Raw genomic sequence first — 16,084 nt, 5'->3', positions numbered from 1 at the left:
CTTTGTACATTGTATTTGCGTAAGTAAATTATTTTTCAAATATTTACTTATTTGATATGAAAACTTGATTGATTTGTATTTGATATATTTTATATTATATTTATAATTAATTTTATTTATTTATATTTATATTGCATATTTGTATTTTTTTATTTATATATATATATTTTGATTTGTATTGATATATTTATTTTGATTTCTATTTGATTTTTTATATTTATTACAGTCTTACAGCACAATTTATCAGTCAAATACATAACTTATAAAAGAACTACAAACTATATAAAATATTAAAACATCATATATTCAAAGTTAATGTTGTTAACAATCTTTAGAAATAATTAATAAAACATTCAAAAAGTAAAATCTGATACAAATTACACCTACTTGGTATATGTACATATCTCATGTAATAATCTCTCAAAATAAATAATTTATAAACTCAAAAACAAATCTTTACAATAGAGATCATTATAGTTTAACACTATTGTAGTATAGGTAATTGTTGCCACAACTACTATATATTTAATATTATAAAATCACATTTGGTAACATTTATTAAAACAATACCCATTTGGGCTTGTGTATACGGCTCAATGAAACACCTGGGTGCTTAATTATAACACATTTTAAATCTTTTATGAACATTTTAACAAAAAGTTTTTCCTTAACGAGTACATTTTATTACAATTATTTTTACTGGTATTTTTTCATTATTAACAACTACTTCATCTGTTTTTTTTTTTGGTAAAAAAAACCAAACGGTAAACCATGGATTATTCTGTAGAGTAATTAAGCTACAGTATAATACGGTTTGGTTTGAATAAAAATTTATTAGAAAACGACTTGGCCAAAAGTAGCTACTAGCTTTTAATGGCCATTGTTCATCAATCTTAGTTATAATGTCCATTTAGATAGTTGGATGATTTCATCAATACTGAATCAACTAGTAAATGATGACCAAACATGTTAAGTGCTATTGCACTTGTGGGTGCATGAGAAATAAACTTTGATTTTTAAAATTTAAATACATTAAAATGTGTAAACTTATCCATTTGCAAATTGATTTAGGTACCTAATTGTTTCTCATACTATATTGACACATAAATATATTTTTTTTTAAACCAAATGTGTTAACTTATAACACTTTACACTGTGTTAATGTGGACTCTTTTAACTTTGCCCATTGGCGTTTAATGTCAGTCGCGGACAATGTTTCCAGATCAGCAATTTTTTTCTATAAATAAGTAAATAATAAATGACAATTTTAACTTGTTTTTTCTTCTTATAAAACGTGTATTTTTATGTTTATATCAACATCAAGAACTAAATCTATTCTAATAGTCTACCTAAAACTAGTCAATTATGGTCACAATTCTTAGACAATTTATGTTCACCTAACATAAATCTATATATAAATAAATATATAGCAAACATGATTTAAAACAATCAATATAAATTTACCAAAAAAAAAAAAAAAAATAAGATATATTTTTAAACCCGGCAGTTAGAATCAATATTTTTATACTCAATTTATTCTGATTATTTCTAACTCATGTAATATATTGGTTAAATAAATAATTATTTTATTAAATTAAATTCCAAACTAATAACAATAGTTTTTATTGTACAAACATACTCAGACATAACCAAATTGCAACCGTTTTCATATCCCACAATTTATATTTATATATTTATGTAAGTTGAAGAAACTTTTTAAGTTACATAGATATATAAATAAATATCTCAAAGTAATATAATCCATGACAATTGTTTTATTTGAAACCTAAGAAATATTTATCTGTTGAGCAATAAGAGAAAAGCAACAACATGTTTATATTATTCTGATGTCCTAGCTTGACAACTACAAATTAAAGGCATAGTACTTACCTAACATATAATTAACCAATTCGCCATTAATTTCATGAAAGTGGGAAGATTGTACAACTAATGCTATTATTTTAATAGTACTCTCTTAAAAATATAAAGAACACTAATTTGATTATTACGCTTTCAAGCTTATTCCAATTATAATAAAAAAAATCGAATTTCAAATTTAACACACAAAACAATAAGATTTATTGTCTTATTTGAAATTTGTTCACCTTCTATTGTAGAACGGGAATTTAAATAACATTTTACGCAAGCGAATATATTCAATAATGATAGAGATATTATTTTATTTAATATTGTACGAAAAAAATATTAAATTATAATACTCGCCTACGTTTGGTTTAAAGAAAAAATCATAAAACGGCGGGAAAGTATTATATACATGACAATGCTGATAGATAAGAATAATATCCCGAATTCGCTTTTTGGAGATCATCTACCCATGTACACCATAGATACACCTATCTTTATAGGTCTATGATGTACACGCCAACGAAGCGGGTGTTAATTTATTCTCCCAAATCCCACTACGGTCTATGGACTTCATTGTGATTAATACAAATTGTTTTTTTAATACAATTTTTGAAGATGGGCCAAATATCGATAACTATAACTTATAATATCGATATGTTTTTGACACTCTGTGACGTCATTTGTTTGAACAAATCAGAGACCCCGGAACGGTCGCCAAGTGTCAGGTTGAACTGGACGGATTATACCATAGATTAAATATTTACTTTCTTTCATAGTATATATTTTAATCTATGATAATATCGATAAATTTGTGTTGAATAAAAACTCCAAATAAAGAATAATTAACATAAAAACAAAAAATAAAACGTTTATCGTCCATAAGCCGCATAGAAAATATCGGCCTCCGGGCGAATGGTGGCGCCACCTGTACAGCGAAGCTGAACTACCAAAATGCCTGAAGCATTCGACCCCAGATTTTTACTGATAAGAAGTTGAGTGGTGTCACCTTATCTTCTCTACATTGTGTCCATATCTATGCGTTGATAACAGTGTCTGCGATAACAACAAAATGTCGTGCCTGATTTTGCGTTTAAACTTTAACCCAAACGGCAAACGTGCTGTTGTCTGTTCAATACAATCGGTATCGATAGTGACTGATGATTGATGAGGAATGATTTTCTAATGGAACAGACAACAGTGAACTGAATGTATTGTTTTTTTAAGTAATTGTTTTGCAAGGACCGCGTTAGTATAAAACGTTTAATTTAGAATCGTTAAACTACTAAATTAACATGTAAACATTTTGCTGCTACTTAACAAATTTCGTAATTTTTGAAGGTGATATCGTGCGTTATATTTTAGTAAGTACGTATATGAAAAATACGTCATCACTTATTGATAGTGACTTATAATATTATATACCGTTTCCATATACTTGGTATCCCAATTTTTTGTTATCGTGCATGTTGGTCTATGTAAAATAGGCAAGCAGTTTGTAATAATAATAATAATATTGCATCATATTCTATTGCCGGGTTGCATACAAAATTAATAAATATTTAATGAACCAACCACTATCCACTAAATTATGTTGCATTTGAAATTTCGTGATAACTACTTTTAAGATACACAAATAGTTAGATAATATTCTAAGTTAGACAATATTGTAAGTTGTTGCGCCAATGTACATGTGTGTATATTAGTGATGGGAATCCGAAAATCCGGATTTTTCAAAAAAATGCTTTTTAAGTCATTTGAAAATCATATAATTGTTAAATACTATTACAATATAAAGATGTGTACCTAAGTAAAATTTGTTGATAAAAATTTTAAAAAAAAACTCTTAACTTTGTCTATAAAATGCTTTCGGATTCCGGATTTTCGGATTTCAACAAATCCAAAATTCAAAAGCAGTTTATCTCTTTGGTGTTTTGTTTTATTTTCACATAATTATCAAAAAAATGTTACTTAGATATAGAGCTTTATATTGTAAAATTATTTAACACTTAAATGATTTTTAAGTAGCTTAAAAAACGTTTTTTTGTGAAAATCCGGATTTTCCGATTCCCATCACTAGTGTATATGTTATTATTTTGACTATAATACATGTACAGTCAACCTATGTAAGAATCGAACCCAATAGTTGATTCCTTTAGTATCAAGTACACAATTACTACATTAAGAGGACGTATCTATGATTAAAAATGGTTTTTTTGTGTAAACTTCAAATTAAATTTAAATTACATTAATAGTGAAAAAAAGTTGTCAGACTTCTTTTATTATTAGGTATAGTAAATGGAAAAAAAAGAGAATATATTTTTTCTATGAGGTTCTTTGTTGGTACTTTTGAAATATATGTTTAAAAGATTTAACAGTGTCGGATGAACAATTTTTCATTTTTTGAAATACTATTGATTACGCTAATTAGCCTTTTAACCATTGGTATGTTAAAAATAAATAATGCTTTCCAATTATTTCTGAAATAAGATGTTAAATTTGTTTATGTGTTATAAATAAAAAAAACACTAGCCTAATGCAATTTATGAGTACGTGCCAAGATTGGGTCTGTTGTGTTTTTTCCACAGTACTTCGCTGTGTAATCACATAGTTTCAAAACATTGCCTGTGAAGTAAAGGTTTACTAAATTATTATTATAAATTTTACAATGTTATTGACTGAGATAATAATAACAGTTTGTACTATTTAAATTTGTTTTGTTAAATTGAATGATTACCAACCACCAAGTATAATTAAAAGTCAAAATTGGATATTTGTTAGTTACAGAGCGAATTAAAATGACAACCATAGACTACGTCAAAACAGTCGTACGAAGTGTAATGACTAGTTTGCCTGGTTCAATTACTGTGGGGCAGTTAATGACAGATTATAAAAATTTAGAAGGAGAGGCAATACCATTTAAACGATTGGGCTATACAACAATTTTTGAATTGCTTAAGGATTTGAACGATGTCATAAAAGTAAGTTTAAAATTCAGTTATCATTATTATTGGTAATTTGTATATTTGATATATGAAATTATTAGAAAATATAACTAGTGTGTAATAAATGATTTTGTGTATTACGGGTATATGGTATTAGAACTTAATAACTGCTTCCTAAACTTAAACATTATAATTGATTAAAAAAAAAGAAACTCAAAACGAAGTTGGTAATTATAAATAACACCATTTTTTTTGTGAGTGTTCAAAATAGTTTTATTAACAGCTTAACATAACGTGTTTGTCTTAAAATTAAATGAATTATTGGTATGTAATTGGAGAAATATCTTCACTTGTACAGAGACTTGTATATTATTTTGGATTATCATAAAATAAATTTATTTCATAACAAATGTAGTGTATTTTTACAATAATATAAATTTTAAACATAATTTGTTCAATAATTTGCTTTTATTTATAAATTATTAAACTGTATGGCTGAATGTCCAAAAGTATTAGTTTATTAATGCTATTAGTTTCAAAGTCCTGTACTGTAATTTAAGAATGAAAGAAACATTTTACATATTTTTTTGTGGAAGGCAATGAGAAACCACCATACCCACTTCCCTAGGATGGCAACTCTTGTCTCTTGTAGAGCGAAAGTTGTCCAACCGAACTAAAAAGGTCATAGACTAAAAAAAAATATGTTTGCGTTACACATCACATGTTATAATGAAACTCGCCCTTTATTAACAACTTCAGTGATTACACAAACATTAATATTTTCCTGAGAAAGGTAGTAAGTTTATAAAAATTAAAATATTAGTAATATTCCATCATAGAACTTTTTTTAATGGCCACACAGATAAGGGTAGTATAAATTAAAACTACTGAACTTCTGAGAAGTTAGCAATGAAGGGATACGGCAGAAAGGCAGAATATTTTTAAATGATAAATTTACTAACAAATGCTTTGATATGATTTAGAGTGTTGTCTGATTATTATCACTATGTAAACATTATTTTTGAATAATAAAATAATATCTATACCCTGTTCGCTGAGAGAGCATGTCGGATTTGCGCATGTAGACTGAAGACAAAGCAGCAAGACTAAGGCTGGCAGACAGGGCGAACTCCGGGAGGAACGCTAGTCACACTGGGTGCCGCACGAGGATGCGCAGAATGGCCAGTTTTCGTCGGGTCGCGGCATGCTCTCTCAGCGAACAGGGTATAGTTAAGTTTGTATTGTAGTTATCAAATGTTAACATTGTTTTTTTTTTTAGTTACCACCAAATCCAAACATGTATTCTCTATTAAGTGTTATTGTGAATGAAAAAACCACACACTTGAGGGAACTTGTAACTAATCAGAAGAGAAAAAAAAGTCGTCCTAAAAATGTTGGAATTTTAAGAAGATACGGCAACTTTAATTCTTGTTCATCTCTCTCTTATTCTTCAAGAGATTATAACTGTTATAGTGCACGTGGCTACAATCATGTAAATACTTATGCAAATCCGTCTTATCACTCTATTGTTTCTGATAGACTCAAAAAATTCATAGAAATAGAATGCACAAAACAGCCAGATGTAAGATGAATGATTTTTATGTGATACTTTTTATGGTTAGTTGGGTTTTAATTTATTTTGTTTTGTTTTATTTAGGGTATACCATTAAATATATTTATGCAAGTTTTGCTGAGACATCCTGATTATAAACTAATAAATACAGCTAGTGTTCAAGACGCTATAAATAAATTGAAATATTTTATATATATTCAGAGAAGCCATGTATACCTTAAAAGTAAGTACTATAAAACAATTTTATTATACTATATAAAACAAATTCGAGTACAATCTGCTAGTAATAGATATTTACCTGTAATATATCTATTTTTTTTTAATTTAGGTTGTAATCCGATGATGAATAACAGTTATAATTCCTATGAAAATACACCTAAAACAATACGAGCGGTATCTCTAAACAATATTTCTAATGATGAGGAATATCTAAATGAAACAGACTATTTCGATCCAGATTTTGATGATATTGATGATGAAGAATTAAGAGAAGAATTGAAAGAACAAGACTTTCTAGCAAAAGCGATTAAACCAATGGATGATTCATCTAAAAGTGATGATTTCCAGAAAAGTACTTGCAGTGAGAGTAAGGTTTATTTTAGAATATAACTATTTTTTAATCAATATTTATAAATTAATTGAAATAAGTTAGTTTTTTTTCTTTCAATTTTGTAAAGCACCAAAAGTGAATAGCTTCATTTTTAATTTTAACTTTATACTTGTACTATGTATCTATTTAAAAAGATTAAAAACAAATATAGCAGTTAATGTTATGGAATAGATTAATCTTATTTATTGATCAATTTATAGTTCTATTAAAATTGTATTCTTTGGTTATTATTGTATTTATTATTAAATGATAACCAATATGTTTGAAATAGATTCAGATGAGCACAGTTCAAATGTATCACCAAACTCTAAATCCCAAGAAAACCATAAAATTAAAAAAACTAAAAGCCGTGAGTTTGTCATTGTTTACATTTTTTTACAAAACTATATTATTTTTGTTGTGAGTATTGAACTATAATAAATATATTTTCAACAAAAGTTACAGAATTAAATAATGGATTGGCAAGACCTAATGGGAGTAATAAAATTTCAAAGCAAAATAGTCAAATGACAAACACATCATTCAGCATGAAAAATATTACTCAACATGTAAAATCTCAATTAAAAAATAATAATATTCAAAATAAATCTAATGAGGGTAAGTAATTCTTTAAACTATTGATATTGTTTTTACTGGATTACCACATGAGAGAATATAGAATAAAATTTTGTGGGGGGAAATCCAATACTTGACATAAAATTATTTATTATTTTTAACTTATCATCATTATTTTTTCAAATGTTTTCAGCAAATAAGCGTATCATAGGATTAGGTTAAAAACTGGGTAAATTTATATTTATAATTTTTATTTTTTATTTAGAAAACGAGAATTCTCCAAAAACGGACATGGACTACAAGGAAGCTATAATTAAAATATTATTGAATAGTTATAAACCATTGACTGTAACCGACGTATTGGAAAAGTTTTTACAATTACATGGATTTGAATTTCCTTTTCAAAAATTGTCTTGTAGAACAGCCATGGATTTTTTCCGCCTTTATCCTGCACACTTTAAAGTATTAATTATTATAATTTTAAATATAGTTCTATTGTAATATATTTTTAATAATTCGGGTGGTTAATTGGTTAGGTATACACTGTACTACATTTTGCCATTATTAATACATTTTTGGCCAGCAACCATTTTAAAGAAATAAATACATATTTTCTCCATCTCGGGAAAAATCAAAAACCTCATCTGTACTCATTTGTTTGGGAAACGGACGTTTTTAAATACAGCACATTATTTAAAAAATGAATACATTTTTTTTATAGTTACAAAACCAGTACTCTACCAGCAGTATTGTCAATTTAGCTGAACCGTCAAAACAAGCAACGAAAAAAAGTACCACCTCTATTAGATTAAGGCTTACTAAATATGGTAAGTAATTAATATTAATAAGGGACTATTTTTTCGAGTGTTCCTTAAATCTTAAAACTTATTGAGCGATTTCTTCATAATGAGATTTTAAAATTCTAAACAAATTTTTAGTTTAATAAACAAACTAAGTAAGCATTAAAAATTCAAAATTTTTAAGAAATTAATAAAATGATCTCAAGTACACTGTATTATAAACTCAATCTGTTTTCGGATTCCTTATTATATCAGTAGGTCCATCGATTTCATGTGGATATAATATATGTAGACAGAAATAACCGGTATTTAATCCCCTTAAATATTAAATATTGATATATTATAAATAACAATTAAAATTATAAATATTTGTTCAAGCCACGCTATACAATTTATAGCTCTTTGAATACAGAAGGTTAATATAGTTAAGATAGGATAGCATTTTAATAATAATTGTTTGTGTCACAATCTGTTTTTGATTTCAATGTATGTATTTTTTTCAGCTGTTGATAAAGTAACACCAGAAGTTGTATCTGAATTTATGGAATTAAAAACAAGACGTGAAAAAATACCTTCAACATTACCCGCGGCAAAAACAAATAGTCCTACCCATTCTGTAGAATTGATTAGTGGCAAATGGTATTTTTATTAAGAATCACTTAATATTTAAAATTATAAAATTGTAAAGAAAATAAGGTTTCTTAAATTTTATTTAAAATTATTATAGCATTATAACATGTTGATTTCTTAAATTATTTACGACCGTTTTTTCTTTTACTTATATATGTTAGTAACGGCATGCTATGTAGTAGTGATTATAGTTAATAAAAAATAAATGTCATTTTTCAAACTAAAAATGTTGTTGAATCTTCTTAATGTTGCATTAGAGGTTGGAAAATATTACCCTTTTGTGATTTCCAGACCTATTTTATGGAAATGGAAACTAGCGCCTAATATTCTTTAATAACAAAACTATTTTTTTGTATTTCTATTGCATTAAAAACGAGTTTTATATAATTATCAATTTTTAGCGATTCAACATCAAATATTTCAAGATTCGAAGAGTATGATTCTCATATGATTAGTGATAAAATGAAAGATAAAATGCGTACACTTCTTTCTAAGTATAAAGATGGTATAAAAAGTAATGAGTTCATTGATATGTATGAAGTAAGTTTAATAATAAAAAACATTTAATCATGTTTAAATTAATGTAAAAACATTTATTAAATTTTTTTAATAAAAAACAATTTTCTTATTGAACATCATTATTATTGTTATTTTGTAGAAAATGTATAAAAGTAAATATACTTTTCACGAGTATGGTTTCAAAAGTATGAGTGATATGGCGCTCAAGTTGCCGTCGGTATTTCATGTGGAAATAGTAGATGAAAGTAACGAATGCATTCTGTTCCATGCAGATAGACGAAGTGAACATAAATTTGGTATGATAAATATTCAAAAAAATTATAAAATAAAACTAACTGTTTTGTGTTTGTAAAATATAAGATACTGCACCAAGCTCAAAAAATATTCCTAAGACTATTTTATATAATCTATCAGTTTTATTCAACAAACATCGATTTGGAGTTCCTCTCAGCGAAGTAACTCAACTGTATTACGTATGTTTTTGTATTATAATTAAAAATCTACATTATTTAGTTAGTTTTAAATTAGTTCAGTATGTACATATATTTATTTTTATTTTAGACAGAGTTTGGCAAAAACTACAACGATCCAATAAAATATGGATTTTCCTCTGATAAACAAATGTTTGAATCGTTAAGTGATATGGTTGATATTCAAAACAATATGCTTATAACAAAAGATCCTGATGCCTATATTGATTTCTTGGACAAATCTGAATTATTTGAAGAAAATCATGATCCTATTCGTCCTGCTTTACCGGTATGTGATCGATGTAAATTATACTACAAAAATCCATGTTATGTTTTACTTGTTTTTTTGGATGAACCAACCTTTGTGTTTAATCCTACAAGCAGTCGCGCTTTTGAAAATCCCATTGACGGTCGCTCTGTCGTGTTTACACAGCTTCCTATCTTACCATGGCAATTTTTTTTTTTCATTCATTAACACGATAATATATCAACTAGAGAAATGCGAAAATGTAAAAACTATATTGGCATAAATCAAATTAACGCATTGCGTTTTTTTCAGCAAAGATGGTGTAAATACCAGTGGCGCGACCGTTAGTAGATTAACATCCTACTATAAGTTATATAATTATTATTGTTGTTGATATTTGTTATGTTGTTTTCCTTTATAGGAGAATTCATTTTTTAATACTTTCGGTAAAGAAATTTGTAATGATAAATTCAAATTTGTCCATTTGAGTTTACCAAAAGGAAAAATGCACAATGTAAATATGGCTGAAATTTACAATCCTTATTCATTTTATGTAAACTTAGCTATTTATGCAAGTGATTTAGACAGAATGATGGATGATTTGCAGTGAGTAATTTTTTGTTTTTGCTTCTTCATTATTAATTAATTTAAATTTTAACGAATAAAGGATATAAAGTAGTGACTAGTGAGTGTAGCTATGTATAACATTATAAATACAAATAATTTATAATATATGTCAACGAATCGTAAAAATAAAAAATAGTATTACATTATGATTAGACAACGTAATGATTTATTTAAACGGTTTGTGTAGCCATGGTTAATAGACTAGAATTTGATTGATTCCTAAAATTGATGGCTGTCTAGGATTGAAGTTCGGGTGCGTCTAAGGAAATTTTGGATAATAGAAGAAAATCAATCAATGGTTTAAAGACATAAGAGATATTGAGTAGTTGTTATCTGATACATATAGTTAAACAATATTATCATCACATAGGATAGATAATAATTTTAGGAATTTGATTTGGGTTTTATCTCCGACAATGGACTGAGGACCTGTCCTGAATAGCGAATTTGTCTAGAAAACATCTGATGATGGCAGCGTTGAGCCTTCAAGGCCTGTTAAGCTATATAATAATTGAATTCATTAAGACAATTGGTGACATTGTCAATAGTATGGGAAATAGGCTTAAAATTAAAAATGTATATTAGGAATACTTACATATTTAAAATGTATACTTAAGTTAAATGTTTTTACTAGTTTTAATCTAATAAATGTTTTTAGAGAATTCTATAATTCGAATCAAAATGATTATGAGATTCCACCAGGTTTAATATCAGAGGGCGTACCGTGTGTGTGCATTTTCGAAGAGTCTGTACTTTGGCATCGTGCCGTTGTCTTGAAGGTCATTGATGAAAACAGTGTACGGGTAAGAAGACTACTCTTAAGGATATTCGTTAAGTTACAAACTAACTGCAACATTTTTTAACGTGAATTGTTGTCTATTGATTGGTAGCTGTTTTATGTGGATTTTGGATCAATAGAAAACGTTCAAAAGTCACAAATCAGATTATTAGTATCGTACTTCGGTACTTTACCTGCTCAAGGAATACATTGTAGCCTTTTTGGCCATGAGTCGACACAAAAGATTTCTAGAGAAACAAACGAACTCTTTGTAAGTTTGGTTACTAATAAAATCATGACAGCTCAGCACATAAAGAAAGTCACATCAGAGGTAAGTTTGCCGATGCTATAAATTTGTATAAATGTAAATTATGTTTATCGTTCAAATTTCACATTTTAAAATGTACACTTTATTTTTAGTACTGTAATTTTCCTAAATATATTGTATCCATGGTATACAAAAATAATCAACAAAAAATCAATTTAAAAAACGAAATGTGAGTAATAATTTTCGATATTTTATGTAGTTTAATAATAAAATTAGATAATCATTATTAACAATGCTCAGTGCTGTAAAAAGCAATAAATAATTTAAATAATAATTATATAACTTATGCAATTGAATATTTTATTCTTAAAAAAATAAATTACTTAAATAATTTAAAATACCAAACGTGTATTTAAAATATATGTTGATTTTTATATTAGTTGCTTTAGTGTAGGATGACCCTATTTATTAAAAAAAAGGCTCACAATTTTGACCAACTAAAAAATATCTTCAACAAAAAAATCTTTTTTACATATTTTGATAATAACAATTATGTTTTTAATTATTTTAATTTATTGATAAATGAGTCGTTTAAATTGCATATGTCATATTAATAGTTCACATACTAACTTTTTAGTTTAATTTTTTTTTATACAGTTCAAGGAGCATAACACTGTTAATTTAATAGATTTTACCATTTAACATTATATATATTTGTAACAATTTTTACTATTATTTACAGAATGAAAACCATTTCAGTAAGGCCAAATGAACAAATGATTTCTATCAGACAAAAAATAGCTGCATTTTTGTCTGATGTATAAACTATTTATACCGAATGGAGCAGAGACAGAGCAGTATTAGAACAATATTTAGTCCAGTGTCCAATATTGTCAACTTAACCAATTAATAATGATATAATTTGGTAAAACATTTATTATCATTAGTTTTTTTTTTTTTTTGTATTTCCATTTTTTCCATACTATCTAAAGAAATCTCTTATGTTTGTAACCAACAAATTGTTAAGTTCAAGGGACTAAAAGGCAACAACTTTTTTATTATTTGTTTAATTGTGACTGACATAATATGTTGATATTAAATTATTAGTTAATATAATACAAATTGTATTGACAATTAGCTTTTTTGTTATGCTATGTTCAAATAGTTGATTTTTTTTTTATAATTTAGGTGATACTTATGATTCTGTTTTTGTTTTGTTAATTATACATTATTTAAAATAAATTTACATCTTAATATATTATTTCGTGTTGGTACATCAATATTGTGATACCTACATGTTAGTTCATCAACCGACATATCGCATGTGTGTTTTTAAAATATTAAAAGTAACAAATAAACAAAATTTATAAATATGATTTCTATTTGAGAACTGTTTATGAAATAATAAGTTAATAACTCAAAAATATATTTATTTTTTTTACATGTGTTACTTTAGAAACACATTTGCGATATTTGTATACTTTTAAAAATATCTAACCCAACGTTAAGCTTACATAAGAACATTAAATATCAGCCAATAGGTATTGTAATTATTCATATAATTTATTTGTAAAACTCAATTAAAAGGTTAAAACGGGTCATAAAAAAATATAACTATAAAATGTATCATGACATAATTTAGTGTTCTTTGTTGTAGGCCAACGGCTGGTTAGAAAGCCTTGTACCAACATAGGAGCCATGTATTAAGCTCCTAAGAAAGTAGTCGACATTAACTTTAATTATTGAATATTTATGTAAAAATGTGTAAATACATAAGTATTTTGTCAATTTTATAACTGGTTTTGAAATAATATTAACCTTAGATATTAAGTTAAGATGTACAAGTAAAATAATTTGCTTATATTGTATTAGACAAAAAAAAATGTACGTAAAATGAAATTTTATTATAAATACTAACTATAAAAGTGAGCAGAGTGAGGACAGAGATGTGAAAGGTCTGCGGGTATTATTATAACTGAAAGTGATAAAATCATTTTTAAATAGACGCTTTGATATGAACCTGTAGATGGTAAAAAGTATTAAATATAAATAAATTTATTTAACTGTGTGATCTTTTTTTTTATATAGATTTCCTTTAAATAAGCATACCATTTATTTGTTGTGTATTCATTTTTAAGTTCTGAGGTAACTGAAAATTTAGGCTGGGTGGATGGAAGTTTTGTACCACAGAGGTCAAATAATGCAAGTCACAAAAACAAATTTTACATGGGAGACAAGACAAAATTTAATTATTAAACTACCATAAATGGACTTCTATCTATCTATGCATTTATGGAACATTAGACTAAGTCTAAATACCTCTAAAAAGATCATTCAATTAATATTTTGTTTATAAACGTAACTCGTTTTTTAAAATTTGGACTCCCGATAATTGACCTCTGTAGTACAGAGTTCACAGTACATGTAAATATTATTATTTAACACCATTATAACCGCCATCTAATTATTGGAACATAACTTCCTCAAAAACGAATTATAATATAAAAGACGAGCAAACCAAAAGCATATCGGTTGCCACGCTAACTTAAAAAAAATCTCTTATCAGGGTCTAAACGGATAAGCACAGAATAACCAGAAGGGAAACTTCAAAAAATGGGTCCTTATGAGCCGTAAAAAAAAAGGCCGACTGCCATATTGTTTTTGCGGTAGAGAGCCAGACAATAATAGAGGGACTATGGATAATTTCAGGAAAAAGCATGATTAAGAAGTGTGCCTACCAGTAATCATATAAATTGTCAGACGTCTAGTAAGTTTAATATATCACACGAGAATAATTAAAAATGACCGTCAAAATTAAACCCAATCACCACTAAGTAAGATATTAATGAAGCAAGCGGAAAGGCGAACTGCGGTGTGGCCAGAATATATTATTATGACTTACTAATTATAATAACTAATATTATCACACTATCATATTATAACATGTAATTCGAAATTCGAATTCATCTATTAATCTGTATAGATGAAAAGGATTATACTGTGCAATGTATAAAACCTATAATAAAAAAGTATTTATTTTTATATTAAGTGATCACGCTGTCGCTCGCCTTTTTGATTACTGCGTTACTGAATACAGGGCATTACATAAGGCTGAACTATAAGTGCTTTAGTGTTTATTCACAGAATAGACTAAAAACTATTTAGTCTATTCTGTGGTTTAATGGAGGTGCAGATGTGCCAGCAACCACTTGTATTGTAGTCTTGTAACATTACACTTGTGATTTTACTGTCCCGAGTCTCTTCGAACAGTGTCAGTTATAAAACTATTTTGACTGACTAAATAACATAATTATTTATAAAGTTTTGACAATATGTACAAAGGCTGAGCCCAAGCTTTATCCGGGTTTCTTGAACGTCGGCGTGACATTACAATACTCTGATCGGGAACGGTATAACGGTATTTCTTTGACGGTACACAGTTTTATAAACGAAAGTAACATAATTAGATCAGTAGCAGGTGACAACACAGGATAATAGTTATTCTGTGGTGACGTTATGACACCAAGTATGAAGTCGCCTGCTCATTATTAGGTAGGTAGTTAATTATAGTTGATAAACCGACATTGACTAGGCGCCAATATTTTTTTTAATTAAAAACCATTCATCAAAATTTTGTTGGTTTTTTTTTCTAGATAACTGATTGCTTATGACCGGTCTCGTTTGCCGGGCATCTGTTGGGAAGTGGAGAACACACAGTCAGCCTTATCGTGCATTGTAGCCGCTACTTCAAGACCGATGTTTTCGAAGTCTCGATATCTGATCAGCTCAGGACGACATACACCCAACGGTCGTTTCAATTGGCTGCAAGTGGTCTCCACGATATCCATTTCATTAAGGCGCAATATGGTGTAGTCGTCGTCGTCCATGAAACGGTTTTCCATGCAGCTAAAATGACGATATTTTAACATAAAAATAAGTACACGTCTAACATAGATGAGCTGTGTAAATGGAAATAGTGAAAGATGCGCAGGAAAATTAACACATGCCGGCTACTCGAGAACGTGTGAAATGAAAGTTATGAAGGCATGCACCAATTGAATTAATTGAACGCTCGAATTCAGAATTATGCTCAATCTTATGTTGAATTTGGCACGATGGCCGTTATGTGTTAAGTCATAGAAAGGTCAGAAATGGCATCTAGGTTTAAAATATACTCTAAACTAGGTCCAATCTGGCGG

The 16,084-nt window shown here is 27.5% G+C and overlaps 1 protein-coding gene and 1 pseudogene across 6 annotated transcripts; one reads left to right on the top strand and one right to left on the bottom strand.

The window, feature by feature from the left end:
- Positions 1 to 383: 383 nt before the first annotated feature.
- LOC126837167 (uncharacterized) lies at positions 384 to 3,331 on the bottom strand (annotated as a pseudogene).
- Positions 2,925 to 13,878, top strand: LOC126836734 (tudor domain-containing protein 7-like). 6 transcript variants are annotated; one of them, XR_007685376.1, is made up of 20 exons: positions 2,926 to 3,227; positions 4,645 to 4,844; positions 6,088 to 6,390; positions 6,466 to 6,604; positions 6,710 to 6,967; positions 7,263 to 7,340; positions 7,430 to 7,588; positions 7,812 to 8,008; positions 8,268 to 8,373; positions 8,850 to 8,985; positions 9,378 to 9,516; positions 9,635 to 9,791; positions 9,856 to 9,968; positions 10,057 to 10,254; positions 10,634 to 10,818; positions 11,498 to 11,642; positions 11,730 to 11,948; positions 12,038 to 12,114; positions 12,628 to 12,810; positions 13,543 to 13,878. XR_007685376.1 is itself a non-coding variant. In XM_050570352.1 (19 exons), exons 2-19 carry the CDS (start codon positions 4,662 to 4,664, stop codon positions 12,707 to 12,709), a joined length of 2,874 nt encoding a protein of 957 aa, XP_050426309.1. In that variant the 5' UTR covers positions 2,925 to 3,227; positions 4,651 to 4,661; the 3' UTR covers positions 12,710 to 13,209. The 6 variants fall into 6 exon arrangements, 5 of the variants coding, with proteins under 5 accessions (XP_050426309.1, XP_050426308.1, XP_050426307.1 ...); XM_050570352.1 differs by lacking the exon at positions 13,543 to 13,878 and having other exon boundaries at positions 2,925 to 3,227; positions 4,651 to 4,844; positions 12,628 to 13,209; XM_050570351.1 differs by lacking the exon at positions 13,543 to 13,878 and having other exon boundaries at positions 2,925 to 3,231; positions 4,651 to 4,844; positions 12,628 to 13,209.
- The last annotated feature ends 2,206 nt before the right edge of the window (positions 13,879 to 16,084 follow it).

Source organism: Adelges cooleyi, unplaced genomic scaffold, assembly GCF_023614345.1.
Source record: "Adelges cooleyi isolate 19-005CV unplaced genomic scaffold, UGA_ACOO_1.1 ACOO_flye_CR_arks_rails_tigmint_CR_PRNA_247, whole genome shotgun sequence".
NCBI classification, from domain to species: Eukaryota; Metazoa; Arthropoda; class Insecta; order Hemiptera; family Adelgidae; genus Adelges; species Adelges cooleyi.
This window is presented reverse-complemented; position numbering and strand designations above follow the sequence as displayed.

Bases quoted from the DNA above. Each gene is read 5' to 3' on its own strand.
- LOC126836734 (XM_050570352.1), top strand. From the start codon at position 4,662: ATGACAACCATAGACTACGTCAAAACAGTCGTACGAAGTGTAATGACT. The intron at 9,517-9,634 runs GTAAGTTTAATA...GTTATTTTGTAG, and splicing joins AGTTCATTGATATGTATGAA to AAAATGTATAAAAGTAAATA. The intron at 11,643-11,729 runs GTAAGAAGACTA...ATTGATTGGTAG, and splicing joins TTGATGAAAACAGTGTACGG to CTGTTTTATGTGGATTTTGG.